Raw genomic sequence first — 21,971 nt, 5'->3', positions numbered from 1 at the left:
TCAGAAATCACTGGGGGAAAAGGCCATGCTCTCCCTCAGGACAAGTCCTTTAAGACAAAGAACAAACAAAATAATTTTCGTTCCTTTCGAAATTTCAGGAGTGGTCTCGCTTCATCCTCCCCTGCTGCAAAGCAAGAGGGTAACACTTCACAACCCAGAGCAGCCTGGAATCCTTACCAGGGCTGGAACAAGGGTAAACAGGCCAAGAAGCCTGCAGCTGCCCCCAAGACAGCATGAAGGGGTAGCCCCCGATCCGGGACCAGATCTAGTAGGGGGCAGACTCTCTCTCTTCGCTCAGGCCTGGGCAAGAGACGTACACGATCTCTGGGCCTTAGAGATTGTATCCCAGGGATATCTTCTAGAATTCAAGGACTCCCCTCCAAGGGGAAGGTTCCATATTTCTCGTCTGTCTACAGACATGACAAAGAAAGAGGCGTTCTTATGCTGTGTAGAAGACCTACCTACAATGGGAGTGATCCACCCAGTTCCAATTGCGGAACAAGGGCTGGGGTTTTACTCAAACCTGTTTGTGGTTCCCAAAAAAGAAGGAACTTTCAGACCAATCCTGGATCTCAAAATTCTAAACAAATTCCTCAGAGTCCTATCATTCAAGATGGAGTCCATTCGGACAATCTTACCAATGATCCAGGAGGGTCAATATATGACTACCGTGGATCTAAAGGATGCGTATCTACACATTCCTATCCACAAAGATCATCACCAGTTTCTCAGGTTTGCCTTTCTGGACAAGCATTTTCAGTTTGTGGCTCTCCCTTTCGGGTTGGCCACTGCTCCCAGAATTTTCACAAAGGTGCTAGGGTCCCTCCTGGCGGTGCTAAAACCGCGGGGCATAGCAGTGGCGCCTTATCTAGACGACATCTTAATTCAGGCGTCAACTTTCCAAAGAGCCAAGTCTCACACGGAAATCGTAGTGGCCTTTTTGAGGTCTCACGGGTGGAAAGTGAACATCAAAAAGAGTTCTCTCTCCCCCCTCACAAGAGTTCCCTTCCTAGGAACACTAATAGACTCGGTAGAAATGAAAATATTTCTGACGGAGGTCAGAAAGTTAAAACTGTTAACTACTTGCCGAGCTCTTTATTCCATTCCTCGGCCGTCTGTAGCTCAGTGCATGGAGACAATCGGACTAATAATAGCGGCAATGGACATAGTCCCTTTTGCACGGATACACCTCAGACCACTGCAACTATGCATGCTCAAACAGTGGAATGGGGATTATGCAGATTTGCCTCCTCAAATACAGTTGGACCAGGGGACCAGAGATTCTCTTCTCTGGTGGTTGTCTCAGGATCACCTGGCTCAGGGAATGTGTTTCCGCAGACCAGAGTGGATCATCGTAACGACCGACGCCAGTCTGTTGGGCTGGGGTGCTGTCTGGGACTCCCTGAAGGCTCAGGGCTTATGGTCTCGGGAAGAAGCTCTTCTCCCGATAAACATTCTGGAACTGAGGGCAATATTCAACGCTCTTCAGGCATGGCCTCAGCTAGCTGCGGCCAAATTCATCAGATTTCAGTCGGACAACATCACGACTGTAGCTTACATCAACCATCAAGGGGGAACAAGGAGTCCCCTAGCAATGATGGAAGTAACCAAAATAATCAGGTGGGCGGAGGATCACTCTTGCCACCTCTCAGCAATTCACATCCCAGGAGTAGACAACTGGGAAGCAGATTTTCTAAGTCGTCAGACTTTTCATCCGGGGGAGTGGGAACTCCACCTGGAGGTATTTGCCCAGCTGATTCAGCGATGGGGCACTCCAGAATTGGATCTGATGGCGTCCCGTCAGAATGCCAAACTTCCTCTTTATGGGTCCAGGTCCCGGGATCCCCAGGCGGCGTTGATAGATGCTCTAGCAGCGCCTTGGTCCTTCAATCTGGCCTATGTGTTTCCACTGTTTCCTCTCCTTCCTCGTCTGGTTGCCAGAATCAAGCAGGATAGGGCGTCTGTGATTCTAATAGCGCCTGTGTGGCCACGCAGGACCTGGTATGCAGACCTAGTGGACATGTCATCCGTTCCACCATGGACTCTGCCAATGAGGCAGGACCTTCTACTTCAAGGTCCTTTCAAACATCCAAATCTAATTTCTCTGCGTCTGACTGCTTGGAGATTGAACGCCTAATTCTATCTAAGCGTGGTTTCTCTGAGTCGGTTATCGATACCCTGATTCAGGCCAGAAAGCCTGTCACCAGGAAAATCTACCATAAGATTTGGCGAAAATATCTTTGTTGGTGCGAATCCAAGGGTTACTCTTGGAGTAAGATTAGGATTCCCAGGATATTGTCTTTTCTCCAAGAAGGATTGGAGAAAGGATTATCAGCTAGTTCCTTAAAAGGACAGATATCTGCTTTGTCTATTCTTTTACACAAACGTCTGGCAGATGTACCAGACGTTCAAGCATTTAGTCAGGCTTTAGTCAGAATCAAGCCTGTTTATAGACCTGTGGCTCCGCCATGGAGTCTGAATTTAGTTCTTTCAGTTCTGCAAGGGGTTCCGTTTGAACCTTTACATTCCATAGATATTAAACTTTTATCTTGGAAAGTTTTGTTTTTGGTAGCTATCTCTTCTGCTCGAAGAGTTTCAGAGTTATCTGCTTTGCAGTGTGACTCACCTTACTTGGTGTTCCACGCAGATAAGGTAGTTTTGCGTACCAAACTCGGTTTTCTTTCTAAGGGTGTGTCTAATAAGAATATTAATCAGGAAATTGTTGTTCCTTCCCTGTGTCCTAATCCTTTGAAGAAGGAACGTCTGTTACACAATTTTGATGTGATTCGTGCTTTAAAGTTATATTTACAAGCAACTAAGGATTTCAGACAAACAACTTCATTGTTTGTCATCTATTCTGGTAAGAGGAGAGGTCAGGAGACGACTGCTACCTCTTTCCTTTTGGCTGAAAAGCATCATCCGTCTGGCCTATGAGACTGCTGGCCAGCAGCCTCCTGAAACAATTACTGCTCATTCTACCAGAGCAGTGGTTTCCACATGGGTTTTTAAAAATGAGGCTTCTGTTGAACAGATTTGTAAGGCAGCGACTTGGTCTTCGCTGCATACCTTTTCTAAATTTTACAAATTCGATACTTTTGCTTCTTTGGAGGCTATTTTTGGGAGAAAGGTTTTACAAGCAGTGGTGCCTTCCGTTTAAGGTACCTGTCTTGTTCCCTCCCTTCATCTGTGTCCTAAAGCTTTGGTATTGGTATCCCACAAGTAAAGGATGATTCCGTGGACTGGATACACCTTACAAGAGAAAACAGAATTTATGCTTACCTGATAAATTACTTTCTCTTGTGGTGTATCCAGTCCACGGCCCGCCCTGGCTATTAAGTCAGGTAGATCTTTTTGTTTAAACTACAGTCACCACTGCACCCTATGGTTTCTCCTTTTTCTTCTTAACCTCCGGTCGAATGACTGGGGGGTGGAGCTAGAGGGGGAGCTATATGGACAGCTCTGCTGTGTGCTCTTTTTGCCACTTCCTGTTAGGAAGGAGAATATCCCACAAGTAAAGGATGAATCCGTGGACTGGATACACCACAAGAGAAAGTAATTTATCAGGTAAGCATAAATTCTGTTTTTTTTTAATAATAATAATAATAATAATAATAATAATAATAATTAATTTTCCCCTCCAGTTATATCAGAAAATACTGATTTAGTTATATACCATTATAAATACATAGATCGTTGACATTAATTAAATTATTGGGAGGTAAATATTTGATCAACTTTTCAGCTGTACTTTATTGGAAGGATAATAATGATGATTACCTTAATAATAACAATTTAAATAGGTTTATTTAACTAAAAAAATAACATATGTAATGTTTACTGCTTGCCCCTCCCGCCTCGCACTGGTCCTTGTGCAGATCTATTCCACTACAAACAATCTTTTATTCAGTGAGCTTCTTGAAACTTAGTAAAAGTTGATTCTGTGTACATAGATTTGCAGGGAGAAATAGCACTACAAACTCAGTAAAGTCAAAATAAAACTTTCATTATTCAGATAGAACATACAATGTTAAAGAACTTTCCAATTTACTTCCATTATTTCATTTGCTTTGTTCTCTTGGTATCCATTGTTGAAAAGCATACATAGGTAAGCTCAGGGGCAATGCACTACTGTGAACTAGCTGCTTGTCATTGTCTCACCCAATGTGTTCACCTAGCTCCCAGTAAAGCATTGCTCTCCTTCAACTGAGGATATCAAGAGAATGAAGCAAATTTGATAAAATAATTAACATAGTAGATGAGGTTGAAAAAAAGACAGAAGTCCATCAAGTTTAACCTATACTAATCCAATATACTAACAAAAAAAGCTCCAGTTGAGCTTAAATTAATCCCACTAAAAGGTGACCCATTTAATATTAGCAATCATATCTATGAATTTTGTTTCTAGCCAGAAATGTATCCAAACAATTTTTAAATGTATCTATATAGTATTGGCATTCACTAACTCCATTGGTAATGAGTTCCACAATTTTATTGAGAAAACGTTTCCGTCGCAGGAGATTAAATCTCCTTTCCTCCAACCTTAAATTATGACCTGTCACAAACAATTTTCTTGGTATAAACAGAGCTTCTGCCATCTCTGTATATGGGCCTTGAATATATTTATATAAAGTAATCATGTCGCCTCTCAAGCGCTTTTTTTTTCTCGAGAAAACAGACCCTGTTCGGCTAGCCTCTCCTTATTAGCTTTGTGGCCCTTCTCTGAACTTTTTTTAGTTCTGTAATATCTTTTTTTGTGATTGGGCTCCAGAACTGCACTCCATGCTTAAAGGGATACTAACCCTACATTTTTTCTTTCATGATTCAGATAGAGCATGCAATTTTTAGCAACTTTCTAATTTACTCCTATTATCAATTTTTCTTTGTTCTAATGCTATCTTGATTTGAAAAAGCAGTAATAAAAGGTTAGGAGCCGGCCCATTTTTAGTTCAGCACCTTGGTAGAGCTTTCTAATTGGTTTGCTACATTTAGCCACAAATCAGCAAGTGCTACCCAGGTTCTGAACAAAAAATGGTCCGACTCTAAAGCTTACAGTACTGCTTTTTCAAATCAAGATAGCATTAGAACAAAGAAAAATTGATAATAGGAGTAAATTAGAAAGGTGCTTAAAATCTCATGCTTTATCTGAATCATGAAAGAAAAAAATTGGGTTTAGTATCCCTTTAAGGTGAGGTCTTACCAGTGATTTAGATAGTGACAGAATGATGCTTTCGTCCCTCGAATCAATGCCTCTTAATACATGCTAGTATCTTATTAGCATTTGAAGCCGCTGCCCTGCATTGTGCACCCATCTTTAGCTTGTTATCTATTACTGCTCCCAAATCCCTTTCCTCCCCTGTTTGACTAAATAGTGTCCCATTTAAATAATACATTGCCTGCTTATTTTTACTTCCAAAATTTAGAACCTTGCATTTTCCCGTATTAAATCTCATTTTCCATTTACTTGCCCATACTTCTAATTTTTGCAGATCCCTTTGTAACGAAAGTTCATCCTGCTCTGACCAAATGACCTTACTTAACTTAGTATCAGCTGCAAAAATAGAGATGTCGCTATTTAATCTTTGCTCCAAGTCATTCATAAAAATATTAAAAAGAACAGGGCCCAGTACTGATTAAAAAAAAAATTGAAATCTGAAAATTGTATGCTTTATCTGCATCATGAAAGAAAATATTTTGGGGTTATGTCCCTTTTTAAGGTCTATTTCTCAACTTTGTATTATTATCAGTTATATCAGTGCTAACAGATTCCGGGTGTATGTATGTACTGTATTTTTCACTCCATAAGACGCACCTGAGCGTAAGACGCACCGAGGAAAACAAGAAAAAAAATATTCAGAATCAAATGGTGTAGTAAACTATTTAATAAACTATAACAGCAGTCAACAGTGGAATAAAGAACCATCATCAGTGTCATTAACAAATGAAGAGAGACTTTAAGGTTTTGAGTACTCTTCTAGTCTGTGTACCCCAATAACTCTGAATTGCTAGAGTCAGAATTTAAGAAGCTGTGATCACAAACATCACTTTCGACGCTATCTTCAGCTAAGAAATCATCTTCGATTCCATCCAAAGCATTACTAATGCCACATTTTTTGAATGACTGATTTCCTCCTTCACTGAGTGCCATGATGTTTTCACCCATTCACAAACTTGAGTGATAGAAGGCCTCTTCATTCGTCCAGTAGATGTCAGATCATGATTACCAGCAGCCATCCATTTGTTCCACTCTTCTTGCATAAAGACCTTAAATGGTTTGTTGATAGAAACGTTGAGAGGTTGCAACTGGCTGGTAAGACCTTCCCGAATTACAGCTAGATGAGTCTTTACTTCTTTAAAGCACTTTTTTGTAGTTTTGCTAATATGTGCTCTAAACTGGTCAAGCACTAATAAGGCAGGTTTTTTTCAGAAGCCCTCCAGGACGTTTGGACCACACTTTTTCAAGCCAAACTCTCATTCCATTTTCGTCCATCCATCCTTTCTCATGAACATGTACAACTCCTCTTCTTGGAATCACTTCTTTTGGAAATGTTTTCCTTTTGAAAATTAACATGGGTGGCAATTTGGTGCCATCTGCACAGCAAGACAACACAACCGTGTAATGGGTTTTCTCATGTCCGGAGGTTTTCACGGTGATCGTTTTGGCACCTTTCAGATCAACAGTCCTATTAGATGGCACATCAAAGGTTAGCGGGACTTCATCCATATTCCCAATCTGACCAATTTCAAACCCATTTTTCTAACTAGCATCAATTAAAAATTTGTGAAAAGACAGAATCTTTTCATATTCTTTTGGCATTTTTTGCGCAATTCTAGTTTTGTTGCGCATAGCAAGGCCACATCACCTCATAAACCTGTAGCACCACGATGGTGATCCAGTAAAATCATGAATGCCTTTCTCTACAGCAATGCGTTTGGCTTCATATGTTATCATTTTTGTAGAGACTGATAAGCCATTATTCCAGTGATGTGTGATCCATTCTTTCATGGTCACGTCTAACTGTGGCCACTTTGCAGCATGCCCACGAAAAGTGTGCTTACTTTTATTCGCTTTTTGCAGCTGATCCTCCTGTTTCCTCCACTCTCTTATCATTTTTTCAGTTGTAGTTGGCCCAAAATCTCTCTCTGCTGCTCTGTTTCCATGCTCCTTTGCATAGTTTACTACCTCTAGTTTAAAAGGAATTGTATATGCTATTCTTTTCTGCTTTATCATCTTTGTACCGGTATGTACGGGAGAGGTTTTCTGCAAGAAAATACAGTGATGAAGAAACTGTCAGTAATGTACCAGTATCTCCAATGTTTACCACTGAGCGCTGACCATTTGCGTTATCTCTGAGCATGGTCTTACCATAATTCAGAAAACACACTCTGGTGGCACAAATCAAATAGAATTGCATCCATATTAAAGATATATTACGGTAAATAGAATTGCATCCATATTAAAGTACGGTAAGAATTTACAACTATCCTAATACTGCTTAAAGGAATAGGAAAGACAAAATTAAACTTTCATGATTCAGATAGAGCATGTCATTTTAAGACAATTTTAAATTCACTTCTTTTTTCAAATGTGCTTCGTTCTCTTAGTATCCCTTGTTAAAAAATGAATATGCACATATAATACACTAGTGGGAGCTGCTGCTAATTGGTGCCTGCACACATTTGTCTCTTGTGATTGGCTAAATACCGTAGATATTTTCAGCTTCCTGTCAGTAGTCCCTTTAGCAATGGATAACAAGAGAATGAAGAAAATTTGATAATAGAATTAAATTGGAAAGTTGTTTAAAATTGTATGTTCTATCTGAACCATAAAATAACATTTTGTGGTTTACTATCCCTTTAAGAGAGAGAAACAAACAAAAAAATGGACTTAAGTCCATAAGGTATACATATGATTTGCAAAGTCAATTTTTTTGTTTGATTTTGGGCATCATGTCCCTTTTAGTATTTTTTTTTTTTTTTTTTCCATGCTATGATTTAAAAACGGTCAAGGAATCAACAAGTGCTAGAAAGGACCAGAGAACCTTTGGATTTACGGTATCATTTTGGAGCATTTATCAAATTCTGAGAATTAAGGAAGCAAACACATTTGTTGTGTTCAAGGACCAGGGAGATTTTAAACAAAAGGCCAGTAAAGGATATAGTGTAACAAAACAGGCACGAAAGCTGCAACCGAAATGTCTTGCCAGCATTGATTTTTTTACCTTAGCACTGTACTTGAAGGAAGGTACGCATGCGCACTACTGTCCCGGTGAGACCAGTTGCTAGGCGACAAGCGGGGGAATGCCATCTAGACGAAGCAGCGCGCTGCCGCACAGGCCCGACACAGGAACAGGTACCTTAAGTTGAATTGCAGGGCCCTTCTTCCAGCACAGTAAACCCAGCAATCTCCTCTCTGCATCCTTCCCTCCTCCATGCCACACAATCTCAGTGTGCTTCCCTACTTTTCACCCCTGCACTTGGCGATTTGGCTCCAGGGCGCACACACATTCGCTCCATAACACCTGTACACACTGTGATTGTGTTCTGTGAATAGCAGTGTTATGGAGGCTTTTAAAGTTTGACATGAAATAAAGCATCTTGGCTTTGTATATAGATTTTGACTTTTTGACTTTCTGGGTTATAGTGCGCTACACTACTTGTTACATTCGCTCCATAAGACGCACAGACATTTCCCCTTACTTTTGAGGGGGGGAAAAGCGCGTCTTTTGGAGCGAAAAATACAGTGTGTTTATTTTATAACATTTTTGCTTTGAACACTAAGGGGCCTAGTTATCAACGTGTCTACTTACCTGCCTTCGCCGGTTCAATACGCCCGCCTAAGCTCGCCTACCATTGCCTCCGTGGACCTGAATACGTTCGCCTAAGTTATCAATAAAGCTGTCAAAAGCCACGCACCAAGTACGGGACGATGAGCAGCGGACTGTGAGAGTTATCACTCATCCGATCTCGCTGCTCTTCGGCTTTTTTACAGCTTTATTGCTAGCCTGTCACTAAGCACCCACACTAAATCACACTGTTCTACCCCCTATACCGGAGCCCCCCGCAACTAAAGTTATTAACCCCTAAACCGCCGCTCCTAGACCCCGCCGCAACTCTTATAAATGTATTAACCTCTAAACCGCCGCTCCCGGACACCGCCGCCACCTACATTATACCTAGTAACCCCTATCCTGCCCCCCTATACCGTCGCCACCTATAATAAAGTTATTAACCCCTATCCTGACGATCCTGGACCTCGTCGCAACTAAATAAATAGTTTAACCCCTAAACCGCCGCTCCCGGACCCCGCCGCAACCTATATTAAACTTATTAACCCCTAATCTGCCCCCCCCACACTGTCGCCACCTATAATAAATGTATTAACCCCTATCCTGCCCCCCCCTATACCGCCGCCACTATAATAAAATTATTAACCCCTAAGTCTAACCCTAACCCTAACACCCCCCTAACTTAAATATTAATTAAATACATCTAAATATTATAACTCTTATTAACTAAATTAATCCTATTTAAAACTAAATACTTACCTTTAAAATAAACCCTAATATAGCTACAATATAAATAATAATTATATTGTAGCTATCTTAGGATTTATTTTTATTTTACAGGCAACTTTCAATTTATTTTAACTAGGTACAATAGCTATTAAATAGTTATTAACTATTTAATAGCTACCTAGTAAAATAAAGAGAAATTTACCTGTAAGATAAAAACTAACCTAAGTTACAATTACACCTAACACTACACTATACTTAAATAAATTATTCCTATTTAAAACTAAATACTTACCTGTAAAATAAACCCTAAGATAGCTACAATGTAATTAATAATTTATTTAAAAATTTATTTTAAAGGTAAGTATTAAGTTTTAAATAGGATTAATTTAGTTAATAAGAGTTATAATATTTAGATGTATTTAATTAATATTTAAGTTAGGGGGGTGTTAGGGTTAGGGTTAGACTTAGGTTTAGGGGTTAATAATTTTAGGATTTATATTTATTTTACAGGTAACTTGGTATTTATTTTAGCTAGTTAGAATAGTTATTAAATAGTTATTAACTATTTAATAACTACCTAGCTAAAAGAAATACAAAATTACCTGTAAAATAAATCCTAAGCTAAGTTACAATTAAACCTAACACTACACTATCATTACATTAATTAAATAAATTAGTTACAAATAACTACAATTAAATTAAATAAACTAACTAAAGTACAAAAAATAAAAAAAGCTAAGTTACAAAAAATAAAAAAAATAACTTACAAACATCCTCTTCTTTCCGACGACTACGACGAATAGATATTCCTTTAAGGGACGTCATCCAAGATGGCGTCCCTTCAATTCCGATTGGCTGATAGGATTCTATCAGCCAATCGGAATTAAGGTAGGAGAAATATGATTGGCTGATTGAATCAGCCAATCAGATTGAAGTTCAATCCGATTGGCTGATCCAATCAGCCAATCAGATTGAGCTTGCATTCTATTGGCTGTTCCGATCAGCCAATAGAATGCGAGCTCAATCTGATTGGCAAAAGAGCTGAATTCTTTGGGGCATGCCCCGCAAAAGGCCCTTTTAAGGGCTGGTAAGGTAAAAGAGCTTTGAACTTTTTAATTTAGAATAGGGTAGGGAATTTTTTTATTTTGGGGGGGTTTGTTATTTTATTAGGGGGCTTAGATTAGGTGTAAATAGCTTAAAATTGTTGTAATATTTTTTAAATGTTTGTAAGTTATTTTTTTTATTTTTTGTAACAGCTTTTTTTATTTCTCTTGTAAGGTGTATCCAGTCCACGGATCATCCATTATTTGTGGGATATTCTCCTTCCCTACAGGAGGAGAATATCCCACAAGTAATGGATGATCCGTGGACTGGATACACCACAAGAGAAATAAATTTATCAGGTAAGCATAAATTATGTTTTTAAGCAGCTGAGTAGGGCATCTGCAGTGTTCTTCACAGAACATGTTTCCAGACAGTTAGCATTATGAAGTAGCTGGATGAGGGAAATGTAAAACTTTGCAATATTATACGTTTAAAAATGTTACTTAAGCTATCCAAAGCACACTAATTGCATAATTTAACATCAATTGACTTAATTATAATTTGTGCACAAACCATAAAAATACAGGTATAAGACAATTTTAGCTTAATATTGGTTTACATTTTGTAGGGGGGGGGGTTCAGTTGGTTGGTGTGTCCTTTAAATAAGTACTGGGAAGAACACTGGTTTGAGATGTCCATTTTACTTAATGAAGGTGAGTAGGAAGCTCTGTATAAGACATTGCAAGTGACAGACTGTGTAGCTAGTAATTTGTATATCAAGCAACACCACACCTTTTAAAACTGATTTTGAATGGAGTGGCTCAAGGGAAATAAATGTTAAATACAACCGTAACAGTGTAATTTGAAGGTAATGGTTGAATTAGACACTTTGATAGGAGTTGTGTTAATCTGATTAGGACTGTGCAGCTGTTGCTCATTGCAGTTATTTAAAGTCTTATCACTTTTCATTTTGCTCACATTATTGTATCTATGTACTTTTTCTTTAATGAAAGAAAATAATTATATTTTTTGTTCCAGGCTACTTAAAAAGACCCCAGATACAGCATTTTAAAAGTAGCATGTTGCAGAATATATTAGAATGCCTGGATAATCTCTTGTATAGGATAGAATAAATGGATAGATTATCCTTGGTACATTGTTTTTTTTTCTTCTTATATTATTCTGTTAAAATTGGGTACTTGGGTCTGTTTCTGCATTAATTCAAACAAATGAGATTATAAAAAAATCAGACGTTATTGTGACTCCGTTCAGATTTAAATGATTTGTGATGATTATTGTGAAAAGTTTGCTAAACCACCAATCAATTGATTCTAATTTTTTAGCAAGAATATACAATATAATTTGATTGATAAAGATAATTTAGGCATCGCTATCACCTGATTGCCTTATAGAAGAGCAACGGCGTAGCTTGTGAGCTATTAACCCAGAATGGCCCTTGGAACAGTGTTTATTGACTATATCCCTTTACCAATTGTAGAGAGCCGACTGCTAACAGAGGTTTAGAAGCACCATTATTAAACCTTCAGATAAAACCTCACAAATGATTTCTGCTTCAGCAGAGGGAAGTGCTACATACATATGCATAGATTGTTTGCACAATTTCATTTATTCAAGAGCACTCTGCTTATTGAAACCATTTACCTTTTGTGTCTGCCACCCAAAATACATTTTCTATTGCGTTTATCAGCATTCCTCCATTCTGCTCTTCTGATAATGTTTTAATAGGTTGGTAATTGGAAGATTCGTATTAATCAGAAGCATATTATGCCTCATTAGCTGTGTTACACACTCATTTAATTTCCCAATTACCCTTTGACAGTAGCAGCGCAGTCTGAAGGCAGTGCTCCTATTAATCCTGTTTTTCCACTATTTGCTTCATGTTGCTCCCTCTGATGTCTCACTATCTGCTATGGAATAGAGCAGTTATAGAGGCGTCTAGTTCACCTCTGTTAGCAGCTATAGTGGATACCTACTGATTATGGAGAGAAATGCTGGTTTGTTTTACAATAAGGGATACATGGAACATGCTTATGTACTTTCTTTACACAGAATGAAAGTTAGGTGTTTGTGTGGGGTTGGAAGAATGGCAGGTAATAGTCTTTTTTTTATTTATTTATTTTTAAATTTCATCAGCTTTCCGTTTCATGCTTGTTTCAGCTTTCTCTTGTATATCTAGAACAGCAACATTAGAGGAGGGATTTCTGGCCCTGTGTACAGGGGCACTGTTCAGCTTTTACTAAAGAAAAAATCATACCCACAACTATGACAATTGGGTTTATTGAACAGGTTAATCTAACTGTGGGAACATTTTAATATATTATAAACAGCAGAAGACATAGGTGTCCACTGATGTTACGTATGTTCTTGTTTCAATGGTGCTGTCTAATTCATTTACATTTTTTATGCAATAATCCATTTATGAATCCTCATTAGATGCGTGTGCCTTACAAGCATTTTAGTCTTGTGTCAATTGTCTTCCTTGCAACTTCCTTGCTTTCTCTTTATCAGGTGGTAGCCAATGCTGTTGCAGCGCTCTCTGAAATAAGTGAGTCCCACCCCAACAGTAACCTACTGGATCTCAATCCCCAAAACATCAACAAGCTGCTGACTGCTCTGAATGAGTGCACTGAATGGGGACAAATCTTTATTTTGGACTGTCTGTCTAACTACAATCCTAAGGATGAGAGAGAGGCACAGAGGTGAGTGCCTTGTTGTAATAATACAATAGTTGTTTACAGTATTTTTTTTTAAAATAATGATTATTGAGAAACCATGTCCACATATAACACAGGTGTGAACTAGAGAGAGAGATCTCACACTAGCTCATGTGATAGTATAGTGGCCCATATGCACCAGGGATTTAAGAGCCATCCTAGTATTATGCTGATTCATTAAATTATGAACAAGTGATAATAGATCAGCTTTGTCAGATAACAGCATTTGCAGAGAGTTGTCTCAATGAGAGTGCTCCATTCTTAGTGATTCAGTTATGACTGTTGTGTTATTCCGTAAGCTTGCATCGGAATGGGTTGCATTCATAAATAACTGTTATTCTCTTTATTAAACCATGTCAGAAGAAACTATTACCTGAAAATGTGTAGTCTTGTTGGTTTCTCTTTCAAACAAAGGGTGTCATTCCCCTCTAAATGAAATTAATGGTTAATAGAGAGGCTCTGTAATAGCCCCCTGCCCCTTCAGTAGAAAAACTTCTTAGTGGCCAGAAAGGCAAGTGATCAGTGTTTCTCACCTGCTTCCCAGGGGGAGAACTAAATTCTCATTTGAATTAGGTGCTTCCCATATGACCTTTCAAATGAGGCTTACTTCCCTGTTTGACTAAACTCCAGTTTAGCTGCTGATACAATTGATTGCTATCATTTTAGAGAGATATGTGACCCCCTCATTTGAAAAGACAGGTTCCTCACTTTCAAACAAATTGGCATATGGCCTTCTAAGTAGTGCAAGTGCTATAGTAAACTCCCCGCACCCCTAGCAGTAAAAGAAGTGCCCATGTCACTGGGCATGTCACAAGTGTGCTTTACATTTGGGGATACTGAGAAAGCAGGTTACTCCTCCTATGTACAGTAGAACAGCATTCAACATTCTCAGCTCAGGGGAAGGGATGTGGTTAATAGTTAATGATTGTGAATGGAAGTGTGTATCATTTGGTAGGAATGCCTTGTAAGCTTTGTTAGACAATATACATTTTCTTCCTCACTCTTGTCTTCATATGAGCTGCTTTGGTACTGATCCATTAGTTCCTTAATACACCTCATAAGTAAGGGAAAGACAGATTTATGCTTAAATTAAAGGGACACTAAACCCCAAAAAATTATTTCATGATTGAAGTAGAGAATACAATTATAAACAACATTCCAATTTACTTCTATTAGCTAATTTGCTTCAGTCTTTAGATATCCTTTGTTGAAGAAATTGCAATGCACATGGGTGAGCCAATCACGTGAGGCATCTATGTGCAGCAACCAATCCGCAGCTACTGAGCCTCTCTAGATATTCTTTTCAGCAAAGTATTTCAAGAGAACATGAAGCAAGTTAAATAATAGAAGTAAATTAGAAAGTTGTTTAAAATCGCATGCTCCTTCTAAATCATGAAAGAGAAAATGTGGGTTTCATGTCTCTTTAATGCATTTTGAGGGCACAGTTAAAAAACTGAATCTAAATATGCTTTGTCTTTAACTTATCTTGAGTCTCTCAATCAGCAGCTAAGTGCAGTGCATTGTGCCTTCACTTTATGCAGTTCTCTACACAGATGAAATCTCTTTCATTAATAAGAGTGGTTTGGTTTTGTGCAGCATCTGTGAACGAGTCACACCTCGGCTGTCCCATGCAAATTCTGCTGTGGTCCTGTCAGCTGTTAAGGTGCTGATGAAGTTTTTGGAGCTGCTGCCTAAAGACTCTGATTACTACACCATGCTTTTGAAGAAGCTGGCACCTCCTTTGGTTACGCTACTGTCTGGGGAGCCAGAGGTGCAGTATGTAGCGCTGAGAAACATCAATCTTATTGTGCAGAAGAGGTATGTCACAACATGTTATTTATTGTTTAATGTCTGATTTACTGTCTGCTTATATTTTATTAAGGGGTATACATTTTATATATCAGCAATCAAGTAAAATCAGTAGCAAGCTTCTTGAGTATGTTTATCTTTTCTGCTGTGGTCAGTTAGGGACATGTATAAATGAGCTACTACACATATGTAACATGTTGCACGGTTGATGTAAACATTCCAGCTTTTCTGTCAGATGCACAATTAAGCATTTTAGGAGGGATTGAATCCCTGTTCTTTCTTTGACCTAGTTCTTTTTGATCTTAGAATTTGTATTTACGTGTCACATTTGTCAAACTCCGGTTATTTATTTTAACTATTACTGCCCTGTTTTATTTTCCATGATAACAGTAGCTGTTCTAACACAAGGCACCTTTGCACATTTCTAAATTGTCTGGAGCATATACTCTGTTTCCTATGTATCCAGTAAGCTATGAAGCCTGTGTTTTTATCAGGCATCTGCTGCAAGGTGTTTATATGGTTTTTTTCTTCTTATAAAGTTAGTACAATATTTGCAATTAGTTGAAGTTATCAGAGCACATTGTGTCTCAGGGGTTTTAGGAGATTTATATACAGACCTGCCCTTCTTATCTATTATTACTTCTGCATTACCTTTTATGTTAGACGGTGTCATATTGTAGCATTTTGTATCTTTTATCTACACAGTCAGTAAAGGTGGTTGCTGTATGAACAGCAGGATGTCAGACTTGTCAAAGTATTTTTTTTAGTATGTTAACAATAACAACATTTTACTGTAAATTGTCTTCTCTTCCTATTTAAGGCCAGAGATTCTGAAGCAAGAAATCAAGGTGTTTTTTGTCAAATATAATGACCCCATTTATGTCAAGCTGGAAAAATTGGACATAATGATTCGCCTTGCATCACAGGCCAACATTGCTCAGGTCAGTGTAAATCTGGGTATGTTTTTAAAATACAGTTTTTGAGGATTTTATTGAATGCTTTTCATCTAAAAAAACCCCACAAACTTATTAAACTTATTACATCCAAACTTGTTAAGGACGACTTTCAGTTTCCTGATTTATTTTTTTATTTTCATGGCAGGTGTTGGCTGAACTGAAGGAATATGCTACAGAGGTAGATGTAGATTTTGTTAGGAAAGCTGTTCGTGCCATTGGACGCTGTGCCATTAAAGTAGAGGTAAGGTCCCAGCATGTATCATGTTATTTATCTCTAGAGAAAATGAAATTATTATTTGTTGAAATGGCATTTACTGTCTTACTATACTTCAGTATGTATGGGAAACACATTTTCTTTGATTGCTGCTGGAGGTGGGTTGGTGAAATGTAAGAATGGTTTACAAAACAAAGACTGAATTAGATTGCTTTCCTCTATTGAGTGTATATTCACATGGAAGTAATTGCCATTAATGCACTGTACTAGTTTAAGAAACAGTTCTTCTGTGTATACAACATCTTCATATGATCCAGCTTTGCAAGTAATGCAGTCAGTCCTTGCAAGCTTTAATAAGTCTTTTTGCTCCTCAATAGAAGCATGACATCATTAGAGAGACATTGTAATGCTTTAGTAAAATGCTCTAGTTAATAATCTGCTGTGCTGGTCCTGAGCAGGAGACATAGAGTGACTGGCAGATACAGGCATGTACCACTCTGATTAGCTCACAAGCTATGTCCAGCTTAGGAAGAGCAATGCATTGTGACTTAAAACAATATTTAATAAGACATTGACCTGCAAAAATCTATCCCCTTTACTGTGTTCCCAATGATCCATGTTACCTTCTGAAGTGTATTAAATGGTTTGAAAACAGCTCATTTACCTTTTATGTTCTCATTTAAAACAGCTGTTTTCGCCTTCTGAAACCTTTACCTTTTTATGTTTAAATAGTTTTTATTGTTTTATATTTTTCGAAGAACAAGACTACATAAATAAAATAACATTAATTGTCTTTTCTCCAACATAGGTGTGTCCGGTCCACGGCGTCATCCTTACTTGTGGGATATTCTCCTCCCCAACAGGAAATGGCAAAGAGCCCAGCAAAGCTGGCCATATAGTCCCTCCCAGGCTCCACCTACCCCAGTCATTCTCTTTGCCGTTGCACAGGCAACATCTCCACGGAGATGGCTAAGAGTTTTTTTGGTGTTTAAACTTCTACCTCTCTTTCCTTTTGGCTTAAAAGCATTATCAGATTGGCTTTTGAGACTGCCGGACGGCAGCCTCCTGAAAGTATCACAGCTCACTCCACTAGGGCTGTGGCTTCCACATGGGCCTTCAAGAACGAGGCTCCTGTTGACCAGATATGTAAGGCAGCGACTTGGTCTTCACTGCACTCTTTGGCCAAATTTTACAAATTTTATACTTTTGCTTCTTCGGAGGCTATTTTTGGGAGAAAGGTTTTGCAAGCCGTGGTGCCTTCCGTTTAGGTGACCTGATTTGCTCCCTCCCTTCATCCGTGTCCTAAAGCTTTGGTATTGGTTCCCACAAGTAAGGATGACGCCGTGGACCGGACACACCTATGTTGGAGAAAACAGAATTTATGCTTACCTGATAAATTACTTTCTCCAACGGTGTGTCCGGTCCACGGCCCGCCCTGGTTTTTTAATCAGGTCTGAGGAATTATTTTCTCTAACTACAGTCACCACGTTACCATATGGTTTCTCCTATATATATTTCCTCCTGTCCGTCGGTCGAATGACTGGGGTAGGTGGAGCCTGGGAGGGACTATATGGCCAGCTTTGCTGGGCTCTTTGCCATTTCCTGTTGGGGAGGAGAATATCCCACAAGTAAGGATGACGCCGTGGACCGGACACACCGTTGGAGAAAGTAATTTATCAGGTAAGCATAAATTCTGTTTTCTTCTGTTGCCCTCTGAATTGGGAAATACTGCGTTACATGTTTACAGTGTCATATAAGTTTCAGATAATTAGTTTGTACAGGTATGAACACAATGTATTATTGACTGGTCACATAAATATCATAACATTATGGTTTTGTCCACACATGAGCAGTTCTATCGTAGATTCAACAGCAGGTTATCATTATTTGAACTGTATATAACATTCATCTTTAAACTGCATCCTCCAAGTTACTGGTTCTGCTCACTTCTTGTATCTATATTACTCTACATAAATACATCTGGCTGAAACTTTTTTAATTAAGGGTAAGCTTATGTACCCAGAAATATCCCATATCTTGAAATAGATTATCTAATAAACATAGGGTTGGGTAACTTGGAGTTAAAAAATTAAAAATTAACAATTGAAAAGGGGGCTGCAGGGGTGGGGGGGGGGCTGACGACACATCGTTCCTTAGTCTATATTATGTGTATATCAATGAGTTTAGTTTGGTTATAGTTTGATGGCCACTTAGATCTCTGATCTCCAGCTATCTCATGGGGTTGAGGAACCATTGCTTATCCAGTAATACCACACTGCTTGGGTTGTTTCTTTGTTATCTAGTGTATTTGACGCTATCTCGTACATGGTGTATGTATGTTGGATTTTGTTGTATATCTCTGTCCAGGTTGGAGCTCCAGTTTTCCAATATTTAGCTATGCATATCCTCGTGATTGTGCATAAGATCCTAATAAATGTATTGATATGTTTATGGTATTTACTGATATGTTCATGTAATAAAGCCTGTTGGATCGTGAGACTGATGTTTTCATCTACAATCTGACTGAGGAAAATAGATAGTCTGTTCCATGTCCCCATCACTTCTCTACAGTCCCACCACATGTGTCTACAAGTCCCTATTTCTCCACAGCCTCTATAACATAACCTGCTGCCCTGTGGGTACATATGGGCCGTTCGTGTTGCGATTAAGTACCACCGATATATAGTTTTAGTAACATTTTCTTTAAGATCTACACTAATCAGCCCTTTCTCCGCATTCTGAAACATTGATTCCCATTCTTTTATGTCTTTACAAATAAGTAGTTCCTGTTCCCATGCCAGCATAGTCGAAGTCTTGGAGGTGTTGTGGTTGGCCTGTATAGACACATATAGTAGAGATATTGTATGTTTGCTGCGTTCTTCTGTTTTACAGAAGATTTCTATTGGTGTGGTGGTCTCTTCTCTAGGGTGTTTTAGGTATGTTTGTAAGACAGAGTGTATCTGTAGATACATATACCAGTGTAGTTTCAGTGGGTCAATCTTTGTCTGTAGTTGATTAAACGTCATTATGATTCTTCCTGTTAAGTAATCTGCTACTCTGTACAAGCCTTTGTTTTCCCATTTCTCTTGTTAAGTGTATCCAGTCCACGGATCATCCATTACTTATGGGATATTCTCCTTCCCAACAGGAAGTTGCAAGAGGATCACCCACAGCAGAGCTGCTTTATAGCTCCTCCCCTAACTGTCATATCCAGTCATTCTCTTGCAAGCCTCAACCAAGATGGAGGTCGTAAGAGGAGTGTGGTGTTTTATACTTAGTTTATTGTTCAATCAAAAGTTTGTTATTTTTAAATGGTGCCGGAGTGTACTGTTTATCTCAGGCAGTATTTAGAAGAAGAATCTGCCTGCGTTTTCTATGATCTTAGCAGAAGTAACTAAGATCCTTTGCTGTTCTCACATATTCTGAGGAGTGAGGTAACTTCAGAGGGGGAATAGCGTGCAGGTTTTCCTGTAATAAGGTATGTGCAGTTAATATTTTTCTAGGGATGGAATTTGCTAGAAAATGCTGCTGATACCGAACTAATATAAGTAAAGCCTTAAATGCAGTGATAGCTACTGGTATCAGGCTTATTAATAGAGATGCATACTCTTATAAAAATGTAATATAAAACGTTTGCTGGCATGTTTAATCGTTTTTATATGTATTTGGTGATAAAACTTATTGGGGCCTAGTTTTTTTCCACATGGCTGGCTTGAATTTGGCCTAGAAACAGTTTCCTTAGGCTATCCACTGTTGTAATATGAGTGGGAGGGGCCTATTTTGCCGTTTTTTTTGCACAGCAAAAATTACAGACACAGACATCCAGCTTCTTCCTGTATGATCCAGGACATCTCTGGAGGGCTCAAAAGGCTTCAAAGTCGTTTTTGAGGGAGGTAAAAAGCCACAGTAGAGCTGTGGCAGTTGTTGTGACTGTTTGAAAAAAAAAAACAAACAAAAAAAAAAACGTTTTTGTCTTTTATTATTTTTTGGGTATTAAGGGGTTAATCATCCATTTGCAAGTGGGTGCAATGCTCTGCTAACTTGTTACATACACTGTAAACATTTTGTTAGTGTAACTGCCTTTTTTCACTGTAATTTCAAATTTTGACAAAATTTGTGTTTCTTAAAGGTGCAGTAACGTTTTTTATATTGCTTGTAAACTTGTTTAAAGTGTTTTCCAAGCTTGCTAGTCTCATTGCTAGTCTGTTTAAACATGTCTGACACAGAGGAAACTACTTGTTCATTATGTTTGAAAGCCATGGTGGAGCCCCATAGGAGAATGTGTACTAAATGTATTGATTTCACCTTAAACAGTAAAGATCAGTCTTTAAATATAAAAGAAATATCACCAGAAGATTCTGACGAGGGGGAAGTTATGCCGACTAACTCTCCCCACATGTCAGACACTTCGCCTCCCGCTCAGGGGATGCATGCTAATATGGCGCCAATTACATCAGGGACGCCCATAGCGATTACCTTGCAGGACATGGCTGCAATCATGAATAATACCCTGTCAGAGGTATTATCCAGGTTGCCTGAATTAAGAGGCAAGCGCGATTGCTCTGGGGTTAGGAGAAATACAGAGCGCGCAGATGCTGTAAGGGCCATGTCTGATACTGCGTCACAGTATGCAGATCATGAGGACGGAGAGCTTCAGTCTGTGGGTGACATCTCTGATTCGGGGAATCCTGATTCAGAGATTTCTAATTTTAAATTTAAGGTTGAGAACCTCCGTGTGTTGCTTGGGGAGGTATTAGCTGCTCTGAATGACTGTAACACAGTTGCAGTACCAGAGAAATTGTGTAGGCTGGATAAATACTATGCGGTACCGGTGTGTACTGATGTTTTTCCTATACCTAAGACAGCATGAAGGAACGGCCCCCTATCCGGCGACGGATCTAGTAGGGGGCAGACTTTCTCTCTTCGCCCAGGCGTGGGCAAGAGATGTTCAGGATCCCTGGGCGTTGGAGATCATATCTCAGGGATATCTTCTGGACTTCAAAGCTTCCCCTCCACAAGGGAGATTTCATCTTTCAAGGCTATCTGCAAATCAGATAAAGAAAGAGGCATTCCTACGCTGTGTGCAAGACCTCCTAGTTATGGGAATGATCCATCCAGTTCCGCGGACGGAACAAGGACAGGGTTTTTATTCGAATCTGTTTGTGGTTCCCAAAAAAAGAGGGAACCTTCAGACCAATTTTGGATCTAAAGATCTTAAACAAATTCCTCAGGTTTCCATCTTTCAAAATGGAAACTATTCGGACCATCCTACCCATGAACCAAGAAGGTCAGTACATGACCACAGTGGACTTAAAGGATGCCTACCTTCACATACCGATTCACAAAGATCATCATCGGTTTCTAAGGTTTGTCTTTCTAGACAGGCATTACCAATTTGTAGCTCTTCCCTTCGGGTTAGCTACAGCCCCGAGAATCTTTACAAAGGTTCTGGGCTCACTTCTGGCAGTTCTAAGACCGCGAGGCATAGCGGTGGCTCCGTGTCTAAACGACATCCTGATACAGGCGTCAAGCTTTCAAGTTGCCAAGCCTCATACAGAGATAGTTCTGGCATTTCTGAGGTCGCACGGGTGAAAAGTGAACGAGGAAAAGAGTTTTCTATCCCCACTCACAAGAGTCTCCTTCTTAGGGACTCTTATAGATTCTGTAGAAATGAAAATTTAATTGACGGAGTCCAGGT

General features: G+C 39.0%; 1 protein-coding gene across 1 annotated transcript in view; it reads left to right on the top strand.

Annotated features, from left to right (window-relative positions):
- The window catches only part of AP2B1 (adaptor related protein complex 2 subunit beta 1), a 457,689-nt gene that overhangs the window by 52,300 nt on the left and 383,418 nt on the right, over positions 1 to 21,971 (top strand). Inside the window, exons 6-9 of the mRNA XM_053707425.1 lie at positions 13,089 to 13,279; positions 14,891 to 15,112; positions 15,924 to 16,044; positions 16,205 to 16,300. Of these exons, the coding sequence (XP_053563400.1) occupies positions 13,089 to 13,279; positions 14,891 to 15,112; positions 15,924 to 16,044; positions 16,205 to 16,300 (630 nt within the window). The remainder of the gene's footprint in view (positions 1 to 13,088; positions 13,280 to 14,890; positions 15,113 to 15,923; positions 16,045 to 16,204; positions 16,301 to 21,971) is intronic.

Source organism: Bombina bombina, chromosome 3, assembly GCF_027579735.1.
Source record: "Bombina bombina isolate aBomBom1 chromosome 3, aBomBom1.pri, whole genome shotgun sequence".
Taxonomy (NCBI): Eukaryota; Metazoa; Chordata; class Amphibia; order Anura; family Bombinatoridae; genus Bombina; species Bombina bombina.
The sequence above is the reverse complement of the archived record's forward strand: the minus strand, read 5'-3'. Positions and strand labels throughout refer to the sequence as shown.